General features: G+C 44.1%; 2 protein-coding genes across 3 annotated transcripts in view; one reads left to right on the forward strand and one right to left on the reverse strand.

Moving 5' to 3' along the window:
• Positions 1–13176, forward strand: KDELR3 (KDEL endoplasmic reticulum protein retention receptor 3). The gene is made up of 5 exons (XM_015095020.4): positions 1–262; positions 5736–5836; positions 10442–10600; positions 11408–11660; positions 12460–13176. Exons 1-5 carry the CDS (start codon positions 172–174, stop codon positions 12498–12500), a joined length of 645 nt encoding a protein of 214 aa, XP_014950506.2. The 5' UTR covers positions 1–171; the 3' UTR covers positions 12501–13176.
• DDX17 (DEAD-box helicase 17) overlaps positions 13174–26301 on the reverse strand; it is an 18010-nt gene continuing 4882 nt past the window's right edge. The window contains exons 3-13 of one of the 2 annotated variants that reach the window (XM_027968109.2): positions 26089–26188; positions 25374–25507; positions 25003–25068; positions 23642–23783; positions 22940–23100; positions 22685–22857; positions 22238–22348; positions 22044–22105; positions 21209–21268; positions 17000–17236; positions 13174–16193 (exon numbers count right to left, since the gene is read on the reverse strand). In XM_027968109.2, the coding sequence (XP_027823910.1) occupies positions 15688–16193; positions 17000–17236; positions 21209–21268; positions 22044–22105; positions 22238–22348; positions 22685–22857; positions 22940–23100; positions 23642–23783; positions 25003–25068; positions 25374–25507; positions 26089–26188 (1752 nt within the window). In that variant the 3' untranslated portion in view covers positions 13174–15687. Of the gene's footprint in view, positions 16194–16993; positions 17237–21208; positions 21269–22043; positions 22106–22237; positions 22349–22684; positions 22858–22939; positions 23101–23641; positions 23784–25002; positions 25069–25373; positions 25508–26088; positions 26189–26301 lie in introns of both variants that reach the window. The other variant, XM_027968108.2, reaches the window with a different exon arrangement.

Below are 26301 nucleotides of genomic sequence, written 5' to 3' on the forward strand. Positions count from 1 at the left end.
ACGTCACCGCCCGGCCAAGAGCGCGCTGGCGGAGCGGCCGCGCCCGGACGGGAGCGCGGAGCTCGGGGGCGCAGGACCCACAGGCCGGGGCCGGGGTCGGGGCTGGGGACGTGGCAGCCGCCTCGCCCGCCAGAAAAGTTTCCTAGGAGTTGGCTGCGCACGGGCCGGACCATGAACGTGTTTCGGATCCTCGGTGACCTGAGCCATCTCCTGGCCATGATCTTGCTTCTGGGGAAGATTTGGAGGTCCAAGTGCTGCGCGGGTGAGGGCGCGCGTCCCGGGCGGGAGGTGGGGGTGCCTCGGACGGGAGGTGGGGGCCGGGGGCGGAGAAGTGGGGCAGCCCCACGCCCCTGCTGCGAGGCTGGAGGGGAAGAGGCTCCTGAATGTCTCTGCAGGGTGGGGACTTCGGCTTGGGGGTGCTTGAAACTGTCTTCGTAGAAGTTAGCTTCCAAAGAAAATGTACAATTGTACCGTATCAGAGGAAACGGACACGTGGAGGTACGGAGGATTGCCTCCCTCCCTCCCACAACACTTGGCACGGCCACTGGTGGTTGGAAGAGGGGATAGAGAGGAGGTGACACCCCTTTTGCTGCCCAGGAGCAGCACCGCTTGGGGCCCGTTGTGCCCTCTACCCTCACTCAGGCCCGAGGTGGGGAATGAGAGGTGTGGGCGAAGGAGGTGAACACACAGGAAGTGGCTCCAGACTCTCAGGGTCTTCTCTTGCCCTCCCCCTCCCCCTCTCCCCTCTCTCCTGCCCCCTGCCAGACATCCCCCCATCCCACCCCCACCCCCCCAGCTGGGCCCTCTTTCCTTGTGATGTGGCAGGAGAGGCATCAGCTAGGCCCATGTGGGCACAGAGCTGCCCGTGAGCAGAAGCACACAGAGGGTGGGAGGGGGTCCCCCTTTTGCCCAGCAGTCTGGCGGCCCCGCTAGGGGGTCAAAGACGTCTCAGGGCTGGACCGGTGGTGGCCAAATAGACCCAGTGCATTAAGAGGCTGCCCGAGCAGCCTGCAGCCATCTTTGTCCACTGGTGTCCTGGAGGTGCCTGCCCTGTGCTTGGTGCTGGGGTGAGGCCTACAGAGAAGGGCACGGACTCCTCGTGGGGGCCAGTGAGGCAGGGAGTGGACCCCTGAAGGCTTCATGGAGGGAGCAGCTCTGTGCTGCTCTGTCCTAGAAGACAGTCAGCGTGTCACACAGGAAGGGCTCGTGGTGTCACAGACGGCAGGGCACGTCCTGGAAACGGGAAGCAGCCTGTCTTCAGGGTGGTCCTGGGGGGAGACCAGTCCACGGGCGTAGGAGGTTGATCGGATGTGAAAGGGCCTTGTCTGACCGGCTAGGGAGTTGGGACTGGGAGCCAAGGAAAGTTTGGAGCAGGGGAGGGGGTTTGTAAGGGGACTCTGGAAGCTGTGGGAGAGGCTGAGAGAGCAGCATCGAAGCAGGAGGGAAGGGGTTGGGGGTAAGAGGTGGGTGCTGTGAGCGTCATTGCAGTGGGGCTGGAGGCCTTTTGGGTTTGGGGTCTCCAGGGAGACAGGCACTCACAGGTTGGTTCTCGGGTTCCCACTTAGGGGAAGTGGGCCAGGAATGCTGAGAGAGGCTCCAGTGAGGGGCAGAATCTAGCCTGGACCTGTCCCTACGGGGAAGGGCCCTGGACAGGGTGAGCCACCGTGACCGGGAGAGGGCGCTGTTCCCCACCCGCTCTGCCAGGCACCTGGGCTAGAAGCCAGCCACACAGGCAGAGATCCTGGCCTAGTAGGGCTGAATTTAGAGATGGCAGGCCATCAGCCAGCCACGGTGGTAGCAACCAACTAAATTAGATGGTTTGTCAGAGATGCTGAGTGGCTCAGTGGTAAAGAATCTGCCTGCAATGCAGGAGATCTCTGAGTCCGGAAGATCCCCTGGAGAAGGAAATGGCAACCCACTTCAGTATTCCTGCCAGGAGAATCCCATGGACAGCGGAGCCTGGTGGGCTACAGTTCATGGGGTCACAAAGAGTTGGACACGACTGAGCGACTAAACAACAGCCATGGGAAAAGCAAAGGGCGGATGAGCGGGAGGGCCCTTGTGTGTGTGCAGAGGGATCAGCACAGGTCTGGTTGGGAACAGAGGAGGTGAGCGCCTCCCCCAGGAGCAGGCCTGGGTGACACCCCAGCGACCCAGCCCCAAAGGCAGGAGACTGGCGCTCCATTTGCACTCTGCCGCTGACTCCTTGTGTGAGCTGGGGCCTCCGTTTTCTTTATCTGTCAAAGGGTAGGAGGTCTGCACCTGGTCAGTGGGTCTCCCAAGGGACTCTGGCCAGGTCCAGGCTACTGTTCTCCTCTCCGTCCTGAGGTCTCCGTGTGTGGCTTGCCTTGGTGTAAATTATTCACTGGTTTTTAAAGAGTGTGGAAAACCAATGTGCTGAAGACCGCCAGGGTTCCCAAAACACTAGGAAAAATGTGAGTGAAGCCCAGGGGCCTGGCCGGCTGGGGATGGAAAGAGGGGAGGAGTGGAAAGAAGCTATGTGGGGGGTAGCCTTGTGTCGCCCACTGGAGCCTCCTACTGGACCCTCCTGAATGGGGTTGAGGTCCCCTGCACCGGCCAGACCTAAGTGTGGGCTCTGGGAGGTGGTGTAGACAGTCTCAGCCCAACCTGGCCCAGTTACTGCCTCCTGGACTCCATCCCCTCCCCTAGAGGGCTCCTTCCCCCACAGCCAGGCCCCCTGACAACCCCCCAAGAAGACACTTGTATTCCACATTGAATCCTAGTTAAGCCTCATGTCAGTGCATTTTACAGATGCCAAGTGTGATCAGGCTTGCCATGCTGGTAGGAAAGCTGGCACATGGACCCAGAGCCCTCCAAAATGTGAGGAGCTTCAGCAGTGTTCATCCTCAGGCATTAAAATTGTCCCCCCCCTCCTTCCCCAGAATGAATGTCTCCCACCAGAGGGATCATTAGAAAAGGTACCAATCAGCTGTACAAAGGAGTCAAACCCTGAATCAGGTCATGTCACTTCTGGGTGTCCAGCTACCCAATCAACCCATCACCTTTAGAGTAAAGTCCAGAGATGAGGGGACAAAGGTGAGAGAAACTCAAGGATGACTCTTGGTTTTCTGGCTTGAATGTGGAGGGAATGGTGGTGGCATTTATGAAGGACGGAAGACAGGAGGAGGAGGGGATTCAGGGGGAGATGGTGGGCTCCGCCAGGCAGAAATATGTAGCTCAGAGAACCAAGGAGAGTCTGGAGCTGGAGGGTCCCTCATGTGTGGGATGGGATGAAAGAACAGAGGAGAAGAGAGCTCACCCTCTGAGGATTAGGGTTGGAGGAGGACAGGAGCAGCCAGGGGAGGTGAGAAGCTGGCAGTGTGGGCAGTGGCAGAAACCTGGAGGAGGGTGTAGTTGGTGAAGATGGAGTGCCCCACTGACTCTTGAAGAGTTGGGTGAGTGAGGACAGAGTTGACGTTTGGATGCAGAAACATGGGTATCATGGACCACAGGAGTGGGTTGGTGATGGATCCAGACCGCTGTGGGTTTAACGGGGCGAGAGAAACAGGAAGCAGGGCAGCCACTCGCTTCACCCTGGAACCACCTCCATGACCATGTATCAAAAGTGGCCAAAAGTTGACCAAGGAGCATGATGGCTAAATGCAGCCTGGGATCCTGGATTGCCATCTGGAACAGGAAAAGGACATCAGTGGGCAAATGTGAAATCTGAATAAAGTCTGGAGATTTAGTCAACGATGCTCTGTGCTGTGCTTAGTCACTCAGTCATGTCCGACTCTTTGCAACCCTGTGGACTGCAGCCCGCCAGGCTCCTCTGTCCATGGGGATTCTCCATGCAGGAATACTGGAGTGGGTTGCTATGCCCTCCCCCAGGGGATCTTCCCAACCCAGGTCTCCCACATTGCAGGCAGATTCTTTACCATCTGAGCCATCAGAGAAGCCCAAGAATATGGGAGGGGGTAGTCTGTCCCTTCTCCAAGGGATCTTTCTGACCCAGGAATCGAAAAGGTCTCCTGCACTGAAGGTGGATTTTTTACCAGCTGAGCTACCCAGCTCACTATTGGGAGCTATCCACTATGGGGATACCCCAATAGTGTCCTACTGATGTCAGTTTCTTAGTTTTGGCAAATGTTCGGTTAGAATAGGAAACAGGAGTCCAGAATGCCGGTGGCTAAAAGATAAGGAAGGGAAAAGTCTGTGAAAGTAGAACAAAGGAAGGACCAAGGACCGGAGTGAGGACCTCAGGTAGAACAAACAACACTCCTGGCTGGCCCAGTTTACACAGGGCAGGCCCGGGGACGGGGCGGGGGGTGGAGGAGAAGACATGAAAAAGAGGAGCCAAGGGCCGGGGTCTCTCTCTCTCTCTCCTGCCTGCCGGGGCGCTCTTCTCTTCGCGTCTTTGGGTCTACATACCCTCACACCTGAAGGATGGTTTTTCCTGCTATTTTCTAAATAAAATAGAGCTGTAACAGAGCTGTACCACTGCTTTGTCTAAGAGCTATAACACAGTCTGTTCAAGACCTGAGAGCTATAACACGGTCTGTCCAAGACCCGAGAGCTGTGATGCGCGATAGCTTTAATGTGCGTCACTCCAATCACTCTGTGACGTCACTCTGTGACAAGACAGAACCGAGGAGCATACGCTCGCCTGACATCATGCAAGGTGTTACCATTAGGGGAAGCCAGGTGAAGGGTGTATGGGGCCTCTCTGTACTGTCTACAACTCTTCTGTAAATCTGAAATTATTTCAAAATAAAAAGTTCAAAAGGGAAAGAGACCAAAGCAAATGAGAAAATAGCGTAAGTAGGAACCCAGTTTTGACAGTCTGAGTGTCCATTGTGTGTTGCATATGCACGTGTGTGTTGTGTGTAGGTGTGTGCCAACAAAGATCAGGAAGGTTGTACACACAGGCTTTGTGATTCAGAAGACTGCTCTTTTAAAATTCACATTTCTGTGTATAGTTCCCCAGGTGGCTCACATGTAAAGAATCTGCCTGCCAAGCAGGAGACTCGGCTTGGGTTCAGTCCCAAGGTCAGGAAGATCCCCTGGAGAAGGAAATGGTAGCCTACTCCAGTATTCTTGCCTGGGAAATCCTATGGATGGAGGAGATTGGCAGGCGACAGCCCATAGAGTTGCAAAGAGTCAGACACAACTTAGCGACTAAACATGTGTTACCTGGTTTTTGTTTTACAAAGAGTAAAAATAGTTGTAACTTTTATAACTAGGAAAAAAAAAAAAAAACTTTTTTACTCAAGATTTGGAAACATGAAATAGAATGCTCCCCTGGCCGTGCGCCTTCCTCCACCTGCTGTGTCTCCCTGGTGAATCAACGCCTAGTAGAGCCAGTGAGCTGCTCCAAAAAAAGAAAAATGGAGCTTTGGGGACCATCAGTGGAACGATGGAGGTGGAATGAAGAGAAGCCTTGACACCTCTCCTCTCAAGCCTGACTCCCACCATCCCTACACCCTCCCCAGGGCAAGAACTGAGGCAGGCACCTGCAGGGGGCCCTGGGAACTCAGTATCCATGTCTTTATTTGGACACTGGGTGACAGATTACAGTCTGGTGAGAGGAATAGATTCAAGTGATCAATGGGAAGGAGTGTTTCCTGACCCTCGGAGGTGACAGTGCCCTGGACAGAGTGTCATCACTAAGCGGGCACTCTAGAGGCCTCCCCAGCTCTGGCTCTGGGCTTCTGGAGTGAGTGTGAGCCTGGGAGCCTGTATTCTTATTGTCTCTTGTCCCTATCCAACTGCAGGCATCTCTGGGAAGAGCCAAATCCTTTTCGCTCTCGTCTTTACCACCAGGTACCTGGACCTGTTCACCAACTTCATCTCCATCTACAACACAGTGATGAAGGTGAGGGGGATGGGCAGCCATGGTGGGGGGCCTGCTGAGCACCCCCAGATGGTGAGACAGTTTATGCTTGGGGACTCAGGCTGGGGAACCAGCCAGACCTAGGTTTGATTCCTGGCTTTGCTGTTAGTAGCTATGGGGCCTGGGCTTGGGCAAGGCTTCTGGCCTCTGTGTACCTTGGTTTCCTCCTCTGCAAAACGAAGATCATTGTACTTGCCTCAGAGGGTTTTGTTGTGAAAATTAAATAAGGTAATGCATGTAAATATATAATAGCTATCATATATTAAAAACAATAAAAACTATTACAGTGGTTAAAAAATAAGCAAAAAAGGAAATACGATGCTGTGAGCTTTCAGAGAGCTTATTGGTCCATTTATCTGACAAATATTTATTGAGCACCTACTGTGAGCTAAGAGGGCTTCCCAGGTGGCCCAGTGGTGAGAAATCCTCCTGTCAGTGCAGGAAACACAAGAAACACAGGTTCAATCTCTGGGTCAATCTCTGATCTCCAGGAAGATCCCCTGGAGTTGGAAATGGCAACCGACTCCAGTAGGTTGCCTGGAGAATCCCATGAACAGAGGAGCCTGGTGGGCTACAATCCATAGGGTAAAAGAGCACCCAACTGAGCAACTGAGCATGCATGTGAGCTAGGAATCTGAAGGAGAAATATAAGACATCCGTACTCATGGAACCTACAATATAACTGGGGAGACAGATAATGAAACAAGTAAGAAAAACTGGCTAGGGAGAAGGCTATGCAAATAATTAAAATGGGATGCTGTTTCCTTTTAATTATAAAGACAAAAAGTTTTAAAAGCAGAGTTACATGATAGAGAATGGCTAGGAAGCTATTTGGAAAAGACCCTGATGCTGGGAAAGATTTGAGGGCAGGAGGAGAAGAGGCTGACAGAGGATGGGATGGTTGGATGGCATCACCGACTCGATGGACATGAGTTTGAGCAAGCTCTGGGAGTTGGTGATGGACAGGGAAGCCTGGCGTGCTGCAGTCCATGGGGTCACAGAGTCGGACATGACCGAGTGACTGTACTGAGGGAGTCTAAATAGATAGTGTAGTCAAGAAGGGCCTCTCCAAAGAGGGGATGTGTAAACTGAGATTTGAATGACACAGGAAACAAAGCTCAGAGGAAGACATTTCCAAGCAGAAGGAATAGCTGGTGCAAAGACCCCCCGCAAGACAGGAACAAGCTTGATGTATTCAAAGGGCAGACAGAAGGCAGACTCAGTGGGAGATCAGCAGGCAAGGGCTGCCTGCTGGTGGTGGGGATGCCCACAGAGGGCTGGGTGAGGGCAGATGGTGCAGGTGAACCATTTGGATTCCATTTGCAGTGGGAAGCTGTTGAAGTTTGGTCCTATTTTACAGAAGGAGAAGCTGAACATCTTTCAGCCCTGGGTCCTAGCTGTGAGGTTGTGTTGGAGTGAGACATTTTCTGAAGCTTTAACCAATCATCCAACACAATTTAGTGGAAAGAGCTCAGATTTCAGAGTCAGTAAAATGGGATGTAACTGGATGCTGGTAGCAGAGATGTGGGTTATTTTAATAAGTTAGGATTTATTTTTACCTCACTCATGAAACAAAATCTGGAAGTGGGTAGTCTAAGCCTGGAATGGCAGCTCCTTTTAACTTTCTGCTCTGCTGGCTTTAGTGTGACCAGTACTTAAGTTTGTTACCCATGCAGTTGCTCAGAAGGGCCCTATGCTTGGTTTAATGCTTTGCTGTTGCCATTTTGAAATTCTTATTTTTTAACAAGAAGCCCTGAAAATGATATAGCTAGCCTGAATGTGATATCTATCCTTAAGTTTGCCTCAGGGTCACAAAATAGGTACTAGAGCTCCTACCATCACATCACATTCGGGATAGGAAGGAGGAGGAAGGGGAAAAGAGCAATAGGGTGCCTGCCATCTGGGTAAGCCCTTTTCATAGAGCTTTCCAGTGACTACCATCTGCATGTCACTGACCATCCTTATCTGCAAAGGAGGCTGGAATATGTAGTTTTTAGCTGGGCACATTGTCTAATAGGAGTCCTGTTTTTAAGGTAAAAAAGCTACATGGGCGGAATCCCAACTATCTTGCCGGGCTATTGTGAAGATAACATGGGAATCTATGTAATATACCTAGCTCCCAGAAGATATATAACTAAAAGTGAGTTCTCTTTCTCCATATCAGAGATGTCCTTTTGGGATTCTGGGCATCTTGTTCCTAGAATTGGTAGAATGGAGGATGCTCTTACTTGTGGTGTGTTGAACTCAATGTGAACTTCAGTCCGAGGTACTGAAATCACTGTTTACTTCAATCCAACACAGAAGTAGCAAACACTGCCTGCTTAGTTAATTTCTCTTCCCAAGGGTTTGACTTGGACAGTCCTGGCGAGAACTGTAGACCCAGCCCTTGCCATGGCTGAATGAGGTCTAGTCTTCAAAGAGGCCAGCTTCCAAATGTGTGAAATGAAGAAGTGATCTCTATTTCATTGATTGATTCATTCATTCACTCATTCCAGCATTTGTCTGGGGCCCTGAGTTAGATTCAGAGGCAGACAGGGCATGGACCCTCTTAGGGAATCTCCTCTCCAAGGGGAGACAGGCTGGTCCATAGACATTTACAGAACATATGATCACAAGCAGCAATGAGTCTTGTTGCGTGGGGGTATGGTGACACAGAGTACGTGTGCCTCGTTCTGGTGAGAAAAAGGCTTTGAGGAAATAACCTGAGTTTTGAAGTGCAAACACTTTTCTAGGCCAGTGTGTTCCTGGACCACCAGCAGCAGTATCACATAGGAACGTGCTAGAAATGCAAAATTCTCAGGCCTACTCAGACTCACTAAGTGAAACCCCCTAGATGCTGAGGGTAGGGCAGGGGCAGCCCTCTATATTTTGATGCACATTCAGGTTTGAGAATGTCTGGCCTAGGTTAGAGGCCAATTATAAAACCATTATATGCTGGAGGACAGCTACTCTAGTTAGGAAAAGAGCACTTTTCTGAAGGATTGATTATCACCTGATTCAAAGAATTTTAGTCTTTGTGGAAGTATGCTCTCAATTCACTGATGCAGACCCAAGAACTTGAGGCTTTAAACAAGCCCTGGAATGCTACTGCTAAATCACTCGACAAAGACCAGTTCTCTCTCTTTTTTTTTGGCCCAATGCTCCACAGTGAGAGGACGCCTGGGCACCTCTGGGTCATCATGGTAGCACTATCAGTCCCAGTTAGAAGCAGGGAGTCACGTAACAAAAAGACCATTACCTTCAGAGTCAATTCAGAAATTGCAAACACACTTTACCTTTTCTGAAGTCAGAATACTCGCCCTCAGGTTTGGTAGGTCCCAACTCAGGCAACAGTACATGAATCATGAACTTCCAGATGTTCAAACTGGATTAAGAAAAGGCAGAGGAACCAGAGATCAAATTGCTAACATCTGTAGGATCATTGAAAAAGCAAGAGTTCCAGAAAAACACCTACTTCTGCTTTATTGACTATGCCAAAGCCTTTGACTGTGTGGATCACAACAAACTGGAAAATTCTTCAAGAGATGGGAATACCAGACCACCTGACCTGCCTCCTGAGAAATCTGTATGCAGGTCGAGAAACAACAATTAGAACTGGATATGAAACACCAGACTGGTTCCAAATTGGGAAAGGAGTATGTCAAGGCTATATATTGTCACCCTGCTTATTTAACTTATATGCAGAGTACATCATGCAAAATGCCAGGCTGGATGAAGCACAAGCTGGAATCAAGATTTCTGGGAGAACTATCAATAACCTCAGATATGCAGATGACACCACCCTTAATGGCAGAACTAAAGAGCCTCTTGATGAAAGAGGAGAGTGAAAAAGTTGGCTTAAAACTCAGCATTCAGAAAACTAAGATCATGCCATCCGGTTCCATCACTTCATGGCAAATAGATGGGGAAACAATGGAAACAAGACGACACTTTATCTTTCTGGGCTCCAAAATCACTGCAGATGGTGACTGCAACCATGAAATTAAAAGACGCTTGCTCCTTGGAAGAAAAGCTATGACCAACCTAGACAGCATATTAAAAAGGAGACATTACTTTGCCAACAAAGGTCCGTCTAGTCAAGGCTATGGTTTTCCAGTAGTCATATATGGATGTGACAGTTGGACTGTAAAGAAAGCTGAGTGCCCAAGAATTGATGCTTTTGAACTATGGTGTTGGAGAAGACTCTTGAGAGTCCCCAGCAAGACGATCCAACCAGTCCATCCTAAAGGAAACCAGTCCTGAATATTCATTGGAAGGACTGATGCTGAGGCTGAAACTCCAATACTTTGGCCATCTGATGCAAAGAACTGACTCATTTGAAAAGACCCTGATGCTGGGAAAGATTGAAGGTGGGAGAAGGGGACGACAGAGGATGAGAGGGTTAGATGGCATCGCCAACTCAATGGACATGAGTTTGAGTAAACTCCGGGAGCTGGTGATGGACAGGGAGGCCTGGCTTGCTGCAGTCCGTGGGGTCGCAGTCAGACATGAATGAGCAACTGAACTGAATTTAGGGTAACTTTGAAGCCCCAAAAGTAGGTTGGGAAAGGACTCCATTGATTCCCGTGTGTCTGTCTCCCTTTTCAGATGGTTTTTCTCCTCTGTGCCTATGTCACAGTGTACATGATCTATGGGAAATTTCGGAAAACGTTTGACAGTGAGAATGACACATTCCGCCTGGAGTTTCTTCTGGTCCCTGTCATTGGCCTTTCCTTCCTTGAGAACTACAGTTTCACTCCTCTGGAGGTAAGGGAAGGGACCCAGAGTACTCATTTCCAAAGGTAAACACATTCCCTAAAACCCTCACCTTGGTAACATCAGGGCTAGCTTTCTACAACTGTGGCCATTATTTGTTATGAGTTTAGAAATTACCAATAAGCTAGCCACAGTGCTCTTCTTAAAAATTGGCATGTCTAAGTAGTCGTGTTCATAAACAAATTAGGCATCACAGTACCATGTAATTCTGAAACCCTCTGTTCAACAGGTGATTAATGGATACTAAAGCACAGTCCAGACCGTTTTCAACTCAGTAGGTCTGGCCTCTTCACTCAAGAATCTGTGAGGCAATAAGCATCTGAGGGGATTCTGATGGTGATGTTCATGGATTATATTTTGAGAAACCATAGCCTCAATTAAGGCGAGTTTATATGATAGAATTCTGCAACAAAAATTGTTCCATAGCAACATTCATACTGTTCTGGAAAAAGCAGTACACTTACATCTTTTAAAATGGTTTTTAACTTTCAAAGAAAGGGGTTGAATGATACACTGATGAAAACATTTAAAAATTTCAAGAACATGATTCTGGGAGTTCCCTGACCATCTGATGATTGGGTTTCCAGGCTTTCACTGCCTGTGGCCTTGGTTCAATCTCTGGTCCTGCAAGCTGTGTGGAGTGGCTATCAAGTAAATAAAACCTGAAAAAAGTGTGAAATAGTTCTCTTTAAAAAAATTGGTTTTGTCTCACTATATTCTCACCAATAAACATTGTTTTGGTAACTAAAGGTGGCCCCTTCTTGATCAGCTTCCTCTGGATCCTTCTCTTTGGCTCAGATCCTCTGGACTTTCTCCATCTACCTGGAATCAGTGGCCATCCTGCCCCAGCTCTTCATGATCAGCAAGACTGGCGAGGCTGAGACCATTACTACTCACTACCTGTTCTTTCTTGGGCTATACAGAGCCCTCTACCTGGCTAACTGGATCAGGCGATACCAGACTGAGAATTTCTATGACCAAATTGCGGTGGTGTCTGGGGTAGTACAGACCATCTTCTACTGTGACTTCTTCTACTTGTATGTGACCAAAGGTAGGTGCTCGAACAGTGTCACTGGCGCGGCTCAGGATTAACGACCCACTCAGTACTCGAGGGGATATGGAAGTGAACACAGGCCAAGTCTGTGCACTTCATGGTGCTTATGTTCTAACACAGAAGACAAATGTTTTCAGGAACCTAAGTGCTATGGAAAAATATAGATCAATAATCCTATTTTTATATATAGTTTGCAGGGAAGACAGCTGTGAGATGACGCTTGGGTTAGGGCAATGAAGGACAAACACTGATACATTTCTAAGTTTATGTGTAAGCCCCAAGGCAGAAACCAGCCTGGCATGATACAAGACAAAAAGGCTAGTATAGTCAGAGATACCAATCCAGAATAGAATCTCAGTAAGTCAGGGTGAAACATTCACTATGCGTTCTAATCACAAAGAGCAGCAACTGGGTCCTGCGAAAATCAGTCCACCAACTGCTGTGTAGGATAAAAGGCAGCCAAAGCAGGGAGATATGGGGCAGTTGTAATTGCCCAGGAGGTGGTCATCAGGGGAGAGATGGGGACATTTCTCAGGAGTGTAGCTGATGAAAACCACTGATGTGCTGAGATGTGAAACAATTAAGGACAAGTGCTAGATTCATGGCCTACCAAAAGAGGGGGTGGTTCTGTGTGTCTCAGGTGGAGTCAGTGTATCTGTAGTTAACCTGCAGGGGCATCTTCCCTTGACTTTAACATCTAAGGGAACACCTGTGAAAAGGGCATTAGATACTAAGATTATACAAAGTTGTAAAGGAGTCCTTTCATGAAAAATTCTAATTTCAGCTTTTCTTCTAGTCCTTAAAGGAAAGAAGTTAAGTCTTCCAATGCCAATTTGAAGGCCATCAGAGATGTTCTACACCCTAACAAGGACACAAAGCAAACCATCTGACGTGTGCTCCTGGGTGATTTAGACACAACTGACCAAATGTTAAAACTGAAGTCAGAGAAATACTTCATGTGGAATTTAGCAAAGCACTGATCCTTCTATTTTCTCATCACTATCTCCCTTAAATTATAGAGGTAATTAAAACGGGCCAATCATACAAGTATGGTACACCCTCACAATGTCAACTGAACCATCAAGCAAACCTTAGAATGGATGGAGTCAGCTATTGTTCCCTGCCGTGAGACTCATGCTAACCAACAGCCAATCCCAATCTGGAAATACACCCTACTGTGTATGAAGCAAAAGCCCCAAATGAGTATACTGTTGTGGTTAATTTTTACTTTCCAGGTAGGAGACCATCATGTTTAGGGTGTCAAGATTCAAAGGTGTCACCAACAGGTGGGAAATGTTATGAGGCAACACCCCAGGCTTTTTACCTACTAGGTATTGTCTTGATACTTTGTGACTCAAATTCTTTTCACATTAAGACCAATTAATCCCACCTCCCTTTCACAGTTTTAGGTGCTAAGGTGTCAAGTCAATCGAACCTGGTCTTGAAGCAAATAAAAATAAGAGACTGTCATTACGTTACACCTTTTTTAAGGCAATAAAAATCTCACACCTTATTGTCAACAGTGTTTTTATTTATACCTACAAAAGAAACAAGATGGTATCAAAAGGACAATTTACAAACTAAGAATAGTAACATAAGCTCTTAGCATCCTGTGCCTGAACATCACACATCTACAAATCTTTCAAGTCTTAACGCAACAGGAATGTGTTCAGAGACCAGCAAGGACATAAATAGAGAGCACTGATCCCAAGCAAAAGCCACCAACCTTTTAGATGAGAGAAGTCCACACAATGAATTGTTAGGGAGCAATGGGGAGCAGCAGCCCCACAGCTTAATGTAGAACTAACTCCTTCCCCTAGATGTTTCAGTCATGACTGCAATTATTAGCATCAAATGAGAATTCTTCTGCTCATGTTCTGAAGCAAAGGCAGAACCTGAATCATGAGTGGCAGACACAAAGGCAGAAGACTTCACTCTGGAGCTATATAGGAAAAGCTCAGTAATACTAAGATTTTAGCTGTGCTCAGGCCACAACAGCTTTTCAGTTTTGGGATATGCTGTTATTTTGACTTTATCATAACAATCCCTGGTGGAAAAAGGGAAGCAAGCAGACCAAATACTTACTGCTCCTTTGCCCCAAGACCTTTCTCACAAAAGGATGCTTTCAGAGTTACAAGAGAGGACACCCCCATGGTGGCACCTTTGTGTTAAAATCAGATTTTGGTGTATTAAAAAATGTCTACAGTGGACTCATCAGTGCTGAGACACACTTCTCTCACAGGGAGACACTTTGGAGTGAAGCACAGAGAAGAGCTGCCATTGCTTCTCCTGTGCCTACCACCCTCCCTCAGCCTCAACTTCCATGAGGAGGAGAAAGAGAAGTTAGGAAAGAGGAAAGTAGGGGAAAAAAGATGTCAAGTTCTCACATGCATGGATTTCAGCTTATGCTGACAACCTACCTGTATGTTGTCAAGTATTCAACCACACTTTTCAGTACCCCTCAGAAACAATCCCTTCTCTCTCCCTAAAGAATTTTAAGAGGAAAACAAAGACCTCAAAGATTTAGATATTTTGATCTTACAAACTAGTAAGCACTCTCAGGCCTAAGCCAAAGAATGCAATGAAGCCTTCCCCCTTAACTACACCATCAATACTGATAACACCAATAAAAAATTAACAGTCCCACACTGGACATGAAGGGATTTCTGAGGCTGTCTGATTTCCTTGTCCTCTTTACAGAGAACACAAGAACAGAAATTTCTTTCCAGGCCCATCTGCTATAGGAGTCTCAGTAAAACAGTTGGTATTACTACAAAAGGGACAATCTCACCTACCTTTCAGGTGGAGGTAAAGTAAAAGGACTTGGGCTTTAGTCCTCTAACTTTTCTTAAGCACTACCTACCTGTAAAAAGCTGAGTGAGAAAGGATGCTGAGGAAAATTTGCATCCAAAAGCTGTTACAAAGCACTGAAGAGAACAGTGTGAAGACAGAAGAGTTCTTTCTCAATAAACCCTTTAGACCTTCAAGATAACTTGGCCAAAAGGGCTGAGTAGCCAATAGGGTTGCTGTTACTCTACCTCTACAAATACTGGGTTTAAAAAGAAAAAATTTGCCCACTGACTATATCATTTATTTAAACGTAGTTCTTACACTGCAGGTGAATGCATATTTAACTGGTTAATAAATTTCCAGTGAGCATCTATGTTCATTCTGCTCACAGCAGCTGTCTGGTTAGGAGGATGTATTTCAGATGGTCCCTGGTCATGGGGAAGAAAAACAGGCAGCTCCCACCCAGATGCTGAGACACTGCATTTAACCACTGCAATAAACATTTGGGTTTTTAAGGATACACTTTAAAAAAACCTCTTATCTCAGCAATTTAATTTCTAACCTGACAATTAGAAAGTTGTTTCAGTACTTGGGAAGGGGGAAGGCAGAATGTAAAGGAGACAAAGCCAATTAGGATTTTTCTTTAAACTATCAAATGCACTTAAGCAATCAGCCAAAATGACAATGGCAAAGCGTGGTCTTAAAAACTCATCAGGCCTAAGGAACCTTGTTCCAGCTTGAAAAAGACCAAAGGAAAAAAAAATACAGAAAATGTGTAGGGAACTCCCTCTCGGTTTTCTATCCCAGTACGAGAGCAATTTAAAGCACAGGTGCCATCTTCTGCAGAGTTCAACCCTCCACCCCCACCCAAACTCAGGACCAAAAAAAAAAAGGGGGGGGGCTCCCACAAAAGGGCCTAATACCTTACTTTTTCTTTTAAGATGAAAAATAGCTCAAATATCCTCAACATGCAAGAAGTTGGGGGGAAAACCTCTTCCAGTCGGCTATACATACATATATATACTTTTACAAAATCTGTTATTACAGACTGGATCATTTTGGCAGGCAGAAGAAACCTGGCAGTGAATCCTAACTAATCTGCATTAAAGACAAATCACAATGGTTGGGGGAAAAAGTTATAAAAGAGAAAGAAAAAGGGAAGAGAAAAATAGGAAAAGATAGCGTTCCTTTAAATGTAGTTAAGTCTGCACAAGTCACTACCACTTGAGTGGCTTCATTTCCGTGAAGGAGGGGGAGGAGGAGGAGGGGGTGGGTACTGGTAGGCAGTCTGCCCCATGTAACCTATCATATTAGTAGCTCCTGGAGGCTGTGCAAACTGCTGTGACATCAGTGGCTGTGGCTGCTGCCCAGACCGGCCTATCCCACTAAACTGCTGGCTAGAGCTCTGTGAACTTCTCCCAGTTGAGGTGGTGCTACTGGCCCCGTAAGTGCCAGCGCCATATTCTTGGGCTGTGTAACCACTGGTGCCATAAGCAGCTGCCCCATAGGTGCCTTGACCATAGGTGTATTGGCCTGCTTGTGCTCCAAAGGCAGAATTTGGACTTCCATAGCCACTGCCGTTAGCATAACCGGCTCTATCGGTTTCACCACGATCCCGATAGCTTGCAGAGTCTCTCCGGCCACCATCTTTGACTCCTCGAAGCCTCCGGTCACACTCATCCTGATACATCAAATTGGGATTGTTGGCTGAAGAAGTGGTCCGGTATCGAGAACGGCCGCCTGATGAAGACACAAGAATTTTCAACGCCAGATATATGATCCAAACACAACCACATGTAAAAATGTTACTAGATACAGTTCTTTCTTGATCTTTAGCTAAGTCAGCTTCCAAATAACTACTTTAAAAATATAATTTGATTCTTTAAGAAGATACCTTCAAAGAATGGTAAACATTAAAGGATAGTCAACTTTTCATCTTTTGCCTTTTTTTTTGAGGATTACCAAGAAACACACTCTTAAAAATGTAGGGAAAATGGTAAGGATGATTTAAAAACAAAAAAGCCCCAAGCAGCTAGGTTCATATGACAACAAAGGAATCCTCTACTAGTGCACACTGGTTCTCAAATGTTACTTTCCAGACATTTACTGCATCAGAGTAATCTCTCAAGCTTTAGGGTTTTGAAAAGTTCAGGTTCCTAGTTCAATTCCAAGCCCACTTAAAAAAGTCTGTACTTTTAAAAACTTCTAAGGGAATCTTGATGTAGAGCTTCAACATATATTAAGCTGAGGGAAAGGGCATGAAACACAGACCCTAGCTAGTATATTTCACAACTGTCCAATTCAGATGCAGTACCTTTGCCCATGTAACATTACTGATTTCTCCATATGGATAACTCAAAACTTAACATACTACAACATACTACCTAAGGCTATGACAGTCGCTCAGACCTCTGTCTTACTCAAAAGAGATTATGAACTATTAAGCAACGTTAACATTAACCTCCACTGGATTAACAAACAAGGCACAATGAACACAAAAAAAGATACCTTGGCAGTACCTGGAAAACTCCAGGACTTACCCTTACCCCCTCCTCCGCCGCCTCCTCTGTGGTCCACCAGCTGCATCAATTTTGGATTGATAGCCTGATTAGCCTCTTCTAGCACTTTGATCAACTCTCGGGCCTGCTTTAGGTTCCCTGGGGTAAAGAAGGTGTAGGCAGTGCCCTTGTTGGTGCTACGGGCTGTTCGGCCAATACGGTGCACATAATCCTCTGAGCTGTTTGGATAGTCATAGTTGATCACAAACTTGACATCTTCCACATCTTCAAAGCCAACGATGAGTCAGTGTGTAGGTTGATGTGGCAGGGAAAGAGAAGGTAAAGGACATGCCAACAACAGGTGGGAAGCACGAATGCAGATGACAGCAAGAGGAGAGAAGACTAAGTTAGTAACCACTCTGAACAGGAACAAAAAAGACTCATCCCAACAGAGTAAAAGAGGATTAATGATGCTTGGGACATGCAGAGAAAGCATCAGCTGTAAAATCCTAAGGGAATCCCATTCAACCATTCAAACTCCTGCCTCTTTCATATTTTAACCAACATACCGACAGGAGTTGTACTAAATTCCAGTTCCATCTTTTTCAAAACTGGAATGTTTAAGGTAATACCACCATTAAGCTACAAGGCCAAATCACTTCTACTCTGTTGGGAGAGCCTGGCAAAATCTACCAGTAATATAACAAACTTACCTTTAAACCAGTCACAGAGCAAAATGAAAACAAAAAACAAAAAAAACAAAAACTTCATATACTTTATTACTACATTTACATGGAGACTTAAGATTTTTAGATTAAGAAATTTTTGCTTATATTAAAAAAAAGACAAAACTGATCAGAGCCAAAGTTAAATACACTTATTTTCCTTTGAGAAACATCCAAATTATCTTTCTTCTTTCAATTACCACAAGAGCACATTACACTAAAATTTCACTGTACTACCAAGCCCAGCTCTTGCCAAATGAGTTTTTTTTCTCAACTCAAGGTTACTTCAACTCAGTCCTTACTTCAATTATCAAAGATTATCTACATAACCTGGAAAATTAAATAGCCAAAGAGTGTGGGAAAACATCATGAAACCTTGAGACACAAGTTTAATGTTCTGTCCACTGCTGGGAATTGAATTGAACAACCTCCTACAAGCTTTAAGTATGTAAATGTTAGTGTAATGCTTCCAACTAAATGTATATTTTTACCTACTTAAACAAACAAATTTAAGAATATAACAAAGAATCCTAATGTTTTGTGGAAAAAAATCTGCATTTTACAAAGAATATTCAGAAAATATCCTAGATAAAACACAGATTTTTGTGATATAAATAATTAAAAAACATTCTCTGTTTGTTACCAGACCGATGCACACTCCCTCCTCCTTTGGGAAACCGCTGCAGCCGATCCCGTCTCTTTGCCTTTTATTTTTGGCGGCCTCCTTTCGAAAACTCCGCCTTCTGACACGGGACCACTGGAGCGCGGGGAGCATGCATCAAGGGTCCGTGGCAGTGAGAAGTCCCCACACACGCTCGCTCTGTGAACTGGCTTAGATGCTTCTCTGTAGCCCCATTTGGTTGCCAAGCGCCGGAGAACCTGGGTTCGGGTAAAAATTTCAGGTCCTCCAACGCCTCCCCCAAGGATAATTGGGGTGATTGTAGAAAAAAATAATTAATAAAAAAAATGTAAGTTACATCCAAAGGGTCAGACTGCATCTATTGCCCAGACTGGATTAATTTCAGGGGAAAGGGGAGATGATTAAAAAAAAAAAAAAAAAATTCAGTTGTTAAAGGGCCTGTGAAGAAAGGGGCATTATGTCTGTTTCTTATTACAATAAAGGCTCCTCAGTCTTTACTGACCCCTAAAGTCCTGAAATCACACCAGAAAGACGAGAAGGCAGTTATCACAGGGGGCAGCGTGAGTCTCCGGCTAGGGCTGATGGTGTAACAAAAGGAAAACAAAAATTTACAGGGCCAGGATGGATGTGAGATGGGGCAAGTGGGGAATTATGCTCCACGATCGCATCTTCAGAGCTAGAATGCTCCTTAGTCAGTCTCACTGTGTATGACCACAGGCAGCAGAGCAGGCTGAATTACTGCACTGGACGCAGATTTGTGCTTTCCTACTAGAAAGCACTGGGGACTGGAGTCAACAGTTCAGGTACTAACACTTGGGAGTATCTCTGGAGAGGTTCAATGGGGGGCAGACACGGTGCGAGTTCTTCATACTAGAAAGGTGTCTTGTATGTGCACATATAGCAGGCTAAGGGCATGTAAGAGCAAGTGCAGAATTTGATTTCTCCAGTCAGCCTGCCCTGATGTTATTTGTGCACTGTCACAGTATTACCTTGGTGGCTTTAGAGAAGATGCTGTTGCAGAGTAAGAAATCAAAAAGTTAATATTTTAGCCAGCTGCCTAGGGTAAGAACTTTTTGTCTGACAAGCCCTATGACATGGCCTGAATCTCCAATCACTAATTGGGAGGGACTGAGACTAGCCAATAGGCTCATCTAGAGCTGCTTCCGGCCAATGTAGATTTGCCTCAGCCATGTACTGAGTGATCTGCAGCTGCTATCAAAGCTTCTGTTAAAAAACAAAACAAAATAAATTCAATACTTTTAGCTTAACAGTGTGCAGTTTAAACAAAAAAAAGGAAAAATTAAAAATATCCCATTGGAAGGGGAATAAATAGGATGACTATTATAAAGATGACTAGGATGACTATTATTTCCTGAGGACAACTATTATAAAGTTATGGGAATCAGAACTTACCTGAAGGGAATATTTAAGAGGCCATCGCTCGACAGGAAGTGAAAAAAGGCCTGGTGACTCAGCTGAAAATTGCACCCCTGTCTATGAGGTAGAAGCCTTCACTTTCCAGGATCTTGTAGGACCTTGGTCAGCATTCTGCCATTTTGGTGGGTTTCCCCCTTCCTTTTGATTTTTACAAGGCAGCAAACAAAGGGGCCCAAAACAAGCACTGATGTTGAGTAACAAGAAACAGACTCAGATACGTTCCCTCTCCCCCCTCTTGGATGAGTGGGGGTGGGATGAAGAGTCTAAGTTATTCTAATGGCAGCCAATTGATTTGGTTTAGAAATGCAGGGGGACATGGAACAAATATTTTAAATTGTCTAGGCAAGATGCACAAAGAAGCTACCAGCACATAGCAAGCCTGTTTAAAAACCACCATCACTGAAAGCTTTTATGTAAACTGCTTTCAGGCTTCAGCCTCTTCTCCCAACAGGCCCAAGTTCTAACCGCACAGATCCAGACATGACCTCAGAGGGTAGAGACAATTTTTCAGTCATGGCTGCAAGTCACCACCTCTGAAGGAGGGAATACGATGAGTGCAATGTATTAAAAGCCTTCATTACTTTCGTAACCCAGTTCAAATACTTGCTTTCTTTATGTTGAGTATCATAGGGAATATGGTTGCTTCTTGCCTTACTCAGCAAGAAATATGTCAATAATTTAAAAATATCTTTGTAATAGAAATACTCTTGTCATTTTTTAAAATTAAGTTTTGAATTACACCTATTTTTCTCAGAATGGGCTAAAGTACCACAAAATATCTCTGCATAAAATCATAATGGGTTTAAACTCCAGAACATCAGCTTCAGATTAAGATCTTAAATCGGAAGACAGCAAGCACATCAATGATATGAGTATGGGTGGGAAGAGGGGCTAACTGAGTGCTCATGAAAATTTTACTTCAGTAAATTAAACTGGGCAAAGCAGATTTAATTGCTGAAAGGTATTGTATTTATACTTACTAAATCCCAAGAATATATTAGCATTCATGGAATTGTACCTCCACAGACATATTCGTAGAGGGGAAAAAAGTAACTGAAGAAACTAGCTTCTAGTAGCTAGGTTCAATCAGGCTCATTCTATTCACCCAGAAAATAGAATAAAACCAGGAAAAAGTTGAGCTGTTCAACTGAATGTCTCCTCTCCCTCCAACTGTTTAAATAGTCATGCCTAGGCCTTGCTGCAGACCAAAGCCTGTTTGTTAGGAGCAGGAAGAGACTTTGAAAATAAAAAGAAAATAAAAAACGAACAAAAAACCCACCAAGGTTTAAAAAAAAATGTGGGGGGGTGGGGGGAAATCACGTACTTTGTATGTAATTCTTCTCTTTTAAATATTTATCTAAACATATGTATATGCAACTCTAATGTGAAATGACAAGCAAATCTTTAAACCAAAAGATATATATACCATTGACAGAGACACCTATCTATACAAACCTAGCCCACGGGAGGCTACATCTGTGGCAATGAGAATGGGAGCCTTTCCAGAACGGAACTCTGCAAAACAAGGATGACATCATGAAAACCAAGTTATAAAATCAATGCTATGTGGTATATCTTAAAAAGTGACCAAATAAACATCCCCAGCTCTCTGGCCTTTTCTACCATGTTAAAATTTGAAGTAATGGTGTCAGAACATACCAAGCTCTTTTAAATTTAAAGTTAATAGTAGAGGCCTCTTATTCTAATGAAATGACACTTGATGGGCTCCAGAATAGCTCCTGGACAGAAACTGGTCACCAGAAAGACCAAGCTGTGATTGGAGAAGTTTGGAACTTTGAGCCCCACTCTCAATCCTCAGAGGAGATGAGAGGAGATGGAGACTGAGTTAACATGATGAAGCCTCCATTAAAATTTCTGGGAGCTTCCAGGCCACTATATGTATCTATAAAGGCAAGAACTTATTAGATAGAGTGGTTTAAGTGGTGAAAAAGTAGTATAAAGACCCAGCATTACTGACATTTAAAAGTACAGTGGAGATGACAAAAATGCTCTCAATATTCAAAAAACCAGAGCAGAGCTAGGCAAACTCTGGTCTACGGATCAAATGTGGCACAAATCCCATTTCTGCAATAAAGTTTAGCTGGAAAACAGCCAGGCTCTCTTTACATAATGTCTATGGCTATATTTGTATTGCAATAGCAGTTAAACAGTTGTGACACAAACCACTATAAAATCTGCAAAGCCAAAAATATTTACTACCTGGCTCTTTACAGAATGTTTACCAATCCCTGAAATACACTGTAAAGACAATGCTTTGCTTTGAACTCACCATTAAGTACCCAATCTCTTTCTGGTTGACTCTTGTCTCCATGGATACACATAGCTGGCCAACTGTCAGAAGAAAAAAGCCAAGTACATATTAGGAATTATTGAAATATTATACAACATTAACAGTACCAATTTACAAATTCCTACTGAATTATAAAATCCGAGGCAAATTAATTACATCAGTGCTGCACTTACCCATCTCTGCGCATCCTTCGAGTGAGGTCATCACAGCGTCTCTTCGTCTCTACAAATATTATGGTTTTATTTTCCTTTTCAGCCATTATTTCTTCCATAAGTTGGATTAACCTGAAAACCAGACGAAACAATGAAATCATCTAGAGAAGACCGCCTTATACATTATGCAGAAGCTATGTTTCCAGTATGAACCCTTCAGAGTTTTAGTATCTTTTTAAATTACTTTCAATACGGCTGGGAATTATCAGAGCTGGTCAAATTTAAGAATCCAGAACTCCTGCCTTTAACCTCATTGCTCTGGTTACATACATAATGGATTGTTGGAAAACAATGCTTTTAATGTGTTCAAGGCTAGGAAATACTGGCTTCTATGAATAACACTTTAATTTTAGAAGATTATTAGAGCAAAAGTTTTATCAGCATTATCAAAACAGTGAAATCTCATACTTGTGGTCTTTTTCGCTTTCCATGCAGACGTCCACTATCTGCAGGATGTTGTGGTTGGCACTCAGCTCCAGATTGCCTACGTTTATCTGGGTGTAATCACGAAGAAAATCCTCTGCCAGCTGTCTTACTTCTTTTGGCCAGGTGGCACTCCACATTAATGTCTGCCTATCAGGCTATCAGGAAAAGACAGACTTTCTTTTAGATTAAGGAACCACTATAGGCAAAGGGTATTAAAAAAACATAAGCATTACACACCCTGATTTGGTCAACAATTTTACGAATCTGGGGCTCAAAGCCCATATCAAGCATTCTGTCAGCTTCATCCAGTACAAGGTAAGTACATCGGCGAAGATTTGTCTTTCCTGACTCCAGGAAATCTATCAGGCGTCCAGGAGTAGCTATACAGATCTCAACACCTGTAAAACAAAACCAAAGATCTATTCAACTAAGAATTCTTTAAATGCTGTTCAAGCTTCAGCAAGTACCTGGAAAAAACATGACGTAAAGGCAATGGCACCCCACTCAAGTACTCTTGCCTGGAAAATCCCACGAATGGACGAGCCTGGTAGGCTGCAGTCCATGGGGTCGCTAAGTTGGACATGACTGAGCGACTTCACTTTCACCTTTCCCTTTCACGCATTGGAGAAAGAAATGGCAACTCACTCCAGTGTTCTTGCCTGGAGAATCCCAGGGACGGGGGAGCCTGGTGGGCTACCGTCTATGGGGTTGCACGACTGAAGTGACTTAGCAACAAGAATTTATGTATAAAAACCCCGTTAAGTCTCCAACCACACTGGACTTCCCTAAAATAGCATTTTAACCGTATTCGAGAATTTCTAAGCTACTAAAATACTGATCCCCCCGACCCCACCAGAGTCCACTATTTTCCTGTTCTATTTCATTTACAAAACCTGGTAAAATAAAACTAAAAATTCTTAAATGCTCTTTTTTTCTTACCTCTCTCCAAATCTCGAATCTGGGGACCTTTAGGAGCACCTCCATAGATGCAAGTGCTCTTCAATCTGGAACATTTGCCATAGTCATCGGCCACTTGCTGTACTTGCTGGGCAAGCTCTCTGGTAGGAGCCAGAACTAGACACTAAAGCAAACAAATCATTTGAGACACCACCCCAAGTTTAAGGGGAACAAAAAAAGTACAAAAAGGTTACTTAATTCTCTATTGTCTAATCTGGGGTAGGGGACTGGGAAGGCAATAGGTGTAAGATATTGCACTGTAATGTGGCTAAAAATTATATCCCTAACATCTTACAGAAAAACCTGAATGAATCTTTTGGTCAATCCAATTTGAGAACTAATATTTGCCATGTAGTATGATGGCTGACTTTGGATACGATTCATTAACGTGTGCTACATAAGATTTATAGACTGTATTACCTAGTTTTAACTAAACAACTCACAAAATGAGTAAGTAGCTACAATATTCCTGTAACAAAACCAGGTAAGTCTCAAACTTTACTTAATTATCAGAACAAGAAAAGAGCAGAGCTGACATTTTTCTGACATCTAGCTCAAGCTCTTGGCCAGGCAAATCTGGCAAAAACACATTTATACACAATGTGACAAGAAGTTGGTCAAATAAAATTTAGACACTTTGAAACAGGAATCATATATGCTGGTAACAATAACTCACTTGGTATATCAATCCATTAGACATTAGTTAATGATAATATTGCTAACTCCGTTAGCCATATGAAATACATTAAAAAAAATAAATGCACTACTTCTTGTTGTGAAGCATTAAGACATACTGTATAATGTACATATTTATAAACATATAGTGAGTGCAAGCTCTATTAAAAAAATGTTAAGAAAGTACATTCAAAATGTTTGAAGACCACTACTGAAATCTTACAGTAAATAGCATTAACTGAAAATGATCAAACCAGAAAATGGTGCTCGTCTATGAACATTTACAAAAGCATTACTTAAACACAAAAAATAAACATCCCAAACCTGACTTATATCCACAGAGCAAGAATCTCATTTTACACCTTTGTATCCCTCATAGTATCAATGGGCAATTAAGCAATGCATCTGTATTAAATGCCTACATATGAAGGTAACAGGCACAGTAGTTAAAAGGAAGACTGATTCAAATTCCAGCTCAGCAATTTAATTACTGTCTGACCCTGGGCAAGTCACTGTGCCTAAGATTTACCAGTAAGACAGTATTTCCTCCAGATATGGAAGGTGGGGTTGCGAATGAAATCTGAGAACACATGTAAAGTACAGTGCCTGAAACATAATAATAAACTGTAGTTATTTTTCGAAGTATACACAAACTGAAATACACTTACAATTGGGCCATCTCCTCTTTCCAAATAAGGCTGGTGGTTAATATGAACAATTGCAGGTAGCAAATACTGGAGGAGAAAAGAAGGACAGTCTTATACCAAAACTAAGCCATTATATTAACTGTTCTAAGTTATCACAGTAATTGATAATGTCTAAGTAAAACCAGGAAAGGGAAAACAGAATTCACATCTCTTACATATATATGCAACGCAAATATGAACATAAAATGCTTCCACATATTTCAGATAGCTAAAAAGCTGAAATATTACTTCCACTATTTGAATTAGAATTTTATGCACTGAGAATATATGTTAATATACAACAGCAAAATAAGTTACCACAATATGAAAAGTCTTCCCTTGTGGGTACATACCGCCAACGTCTTCCCAGAGCCAGTCTGAGCAATGCCCACCATATCTCGGCCACTAAGAGCCAAGGGAAATCCCTGGCACTGAATTGGAGTTGGTTCTGTAAAGTGCTGATCCATCAACACATCCATTACGTATTCTGTACAAGAACAGATATTATTGCTTTTAGGTAAAACTAAGAAGCGAACCTACAGCCAAAACAAATTATACATCTCTCCAAGAGAAGCAGTAGTTTTGTCTTCAGTTACTGAAATTCAGTTATTTGACCTGCTGACTACTTCTCAAGAAGGCTACTGCCATAGCCATCTACCCTTATTCTCGAAAACTTGAAAACCATTGGTCTAAAGTATCTAAGGTACAAGGCATGGGCACCTAATAGCCACCTACTGCTTATCTAATCCAAATTTTATCCAGGTAGAAAGCAATTTTATTTTGCTATTTTTCTGAAATGTAGAGGCAAAACCCCAAGGAAAGATGAAAACCAACCAACCAATCAAACAAAAAACCCTGCAAAAGACCCAAAGAAGTTCTAAACTGAGAACACATGAGCATTAAAAAGACAACTCCCCCTGCCAAAATACTTGAAGAACTTTTGTGAAAGGTTTCTGTTTGTCTTTTCAACAAAATCCTGAGCTGGGTCAAAACCTTTAAATAACTTATGAGCACAGTGACCATTCAAGCTAAATTAACAATTAATATACTGGACTGAAAAGCACTTACGTGGGAAGTTAGCATGATGGAAGGCAAACACAGGTTTAGGACAAACATCTCCCCCTCTCACTGTAATCTCTTTCTTTCGGCGTAATTCATCAACCTCATACTATTTAAGAAACAAAGTAAGACAAATCAGTAACCAATTTATTCTAAACGTGCAAAACTTTATGTTCCAATATAGCATAACAAGGATCAAATTCACAATTACAATGGAAAATA

This window comes from Ovis aries, chromosome 3 (genome assembly GCF_016772045.2).
Source record: "Ovis aries strain OAR_USU_Benz2616 breed Rambouillet chromosome 3, ARS-UI_Ramb_v3.0, whole genome shotgun sequence".
Lineage (NCBI taxonomy): Eukaryota > Metazoa > Chordata > Mammalia > Artiodactyla > Bovidae > Ovis > Ovis aries.